The sequence below is a fragment of the Propithecus coquereli genome, unplaced genomic scaffold, assembly GCF_000956105.1.
Source record: "Propithecus coquereli isolate 6110/MARCELLA unplaced genomic scaffold, Pcoq_1.0 Scaffold154, whole genome shotgun sequence".
NCBI lineage: Eukaryota > Metazoa > Chordata > Mammalia > Primates > Indriidae > Propithecus > Propithecus coquereli.
Window position 1 is genome coordinate 3,337,282 of NW_012139858.1, and position 2,309 is coordinate 3,339,590.

Below are 2,309 nucleotides of genomic sequence, written 5' to 3' on the forward strand. Positions count from 1 at the left end.
TGTTGCCCAGGCAAGAGTGCAGTGGCTTCATCATAGCTCACTGCAACCTCAAACTCCTGGGCTCAAGCAATCTTCCTGCCTCAGCCTCCTGAGTAGCTGGGACTACAGGTGCATGGCACTATGCTTGGCTAATTTTTCTAATTTTTTGTAGAGACAGGGTCTTGCTGTGTTGCCCAGACTGGTCCCAGACTCCTGGCCTTAAGTGATCCTCCGACCTTGGCATCCCGGGATGCTAGGATTATGAGCATGAGCCACCTCACCTGGCTCACCACTTCTTTCTTGAAACATATTCTTTTCTTTGGCTAGAGGATAACACATGGCCTCCTTTTCCTAATGCCTTCCTGGCCAGATCTTCTCCTCTGCTGGCTTCCCTTCTGCTTGACCTCTCAACCTTGATACTCTCTTGGGCTCAGTCCTGGGACCCCTATTCTTGGCTACATCCACTCCCCTAGTTGTATCATCTAGTTTATCACGTGTAATCTCATCTAAACATTAACTATCTATAAAGATTTATTACCAACTTTGTCCTTGTGCATGAGCAGTAGGTTAATACAGCCAGCCCTTTACTGGATCTCTCTGTTTGGATGTTTGATGGGCATTTCAACGTTAGCATGTCTAAAATGCACCCCCTTTTTTCCCCCCCAAACCTGATCCTTTCGTGCTCCTCTGCTCCTTAGTATATGGCATTGCTTTTCATTAGCTACTTAAGCTAAAGTCTAAGCATTGCCCTTCATTCTTTTCTTTGACTTGGCTTCCAGATCCCAACTATCAACAGTTCTTTTCAGCTGTGTCTCCAAAATGTATCCCAAATCTGACTGTTTCCCCCCTCTTCCACCATGACCTCCCTAGCCTAAGCCACTTACGTGGATAAGTCTACTTGGGACTCCTGAAGTACCCCTCAGAGCTTCTCTTTCCTGCACTCATTCTCTGCACAGCAGCCGGAGTGGCCTTTTGAAAACCTAAATCACTTCATGTCACGTCTCTGCCCAGCCTAAGAGACTGAGAGAAGAACTTTAGCATTGAGAGAAGGGGCTCCATGGGACTTACCGAGAGGCAGGAGGAAGTTTTCCATGAGCCACCTTCCTGGTCATTTCAGCCTTATACTTGGGGTTGAGAAACTAACAGCCTGTGAGATGTGACGGCATCACATAATCAAGATACAAATGAAGTGTGGTCTGTGCACTGAGGGGGGAAGTATTGATTTTAATGAGTGACAGCAGGCAGGACTTCATAAAGAAGACACCATTTTCACTAGGCCTTGAGGGATGGGTAGATTTTCACTGTGGCTCAGTGTACAGTGGGGAGAGCAGAAAGCTCTAGGGTGGCAGAGAGCTTGGCCTGAATAGCAGGACCGAGTGTTTTGGGGGATTCCTCTTTGAGAGAATACCAGGCAGTTTTGGAGCAGTAGCCTGACGTATAAGTGGGAGAGGGTGATAGTGGGTAATGAGGCTGAAGAGGTAGGTTAGGCCTATTTTGAAGGACTGTAGATGCTGGGTTGGGTTTAGAGTTTGGGTGATGAGAAGCTATCTTTAGAAGATAGTGTCAATAGAGGATTGTGTCAAAACTGATTTTTCAGTGGTCAGTTCTAACTTTCACTAGAATGCATTCTCCTTTCTGTTGTGTACCTGATAGTGGAATGGGAGTATTCACAGTTATTACGAAGATATCACATTGACTTTCTCGGTGCTTTGAGTGTAGTCCCCAGGGGAAGGAAGTCTGCTGGTAGAAAGCCTGAACCACATGGAATGAAGAAATGCCCCCCATCCTTTCCCATTAGGCAGGCCCCAGATACCTCTGGGCTAAGATGGTGGTTAGTGCTCCTAATCAAGAGGAATAGGTAAGGTGTTTTGATTACTAAAGGAGATAAACCTCATGTGTCCGTTTCTTAGGAGGGGGTGTAAATATGCTATTTTAAGTAATCTTTTTAATTCTCACTGTAGGATTAACCACAACGAACGGCTGGAGTTCCTGGGTGATGCTGTTGTTGAATTTCTGACCAGGTAATGAGGCTTTTTTACAGTTCCCCAATAATTAAATTTTATAGGTAACATACTTACTACATTACTTTCTTTGTAATTAGCCAAATAAGGCATTGAAACCCCATGTATTTTGTCTCTTTTGTGGAGCTTAAAAGCCACAGGGCTCTTGCCCTGACAGCTTGCACTCACTGATGCTATAATGAGCGAGATTACAAGATGAAAGGCTGGTGTCTTTGTCCTGTCGAGTGTATGTTAAAGTTGCTTACAGCCACAAGAGGTCAGCTTGTCTTGGTCTAGATGCTTCAGAGCTTATATTCAATTTGTAAAGAA

At 45.0% G+C, this 2,309-nt stretch overlaps 1 protein-coding gene across 1 annotated transcript in view; it reads left to right on the forward strand.

Moving 5' to 3' along the window:
* The window catches only part of DROSHA (drosha, ribonuclease type III), a 133,318-nt gene that overhangs the window by 94,698 nt on the left and 36,311 nt on the right, over positions 1–2,309 (forward strand). The window contains exon 22 of the mRNA XM_012640536.1: positions 1,893–2,000. Coding sequence (XP_012495990.1) covers positions 1,893–2,000 — 108 coding nt within the window. The remainder of the gene's footprint in view (positions 1–1,892; positions 2,001–2,309) is intronic.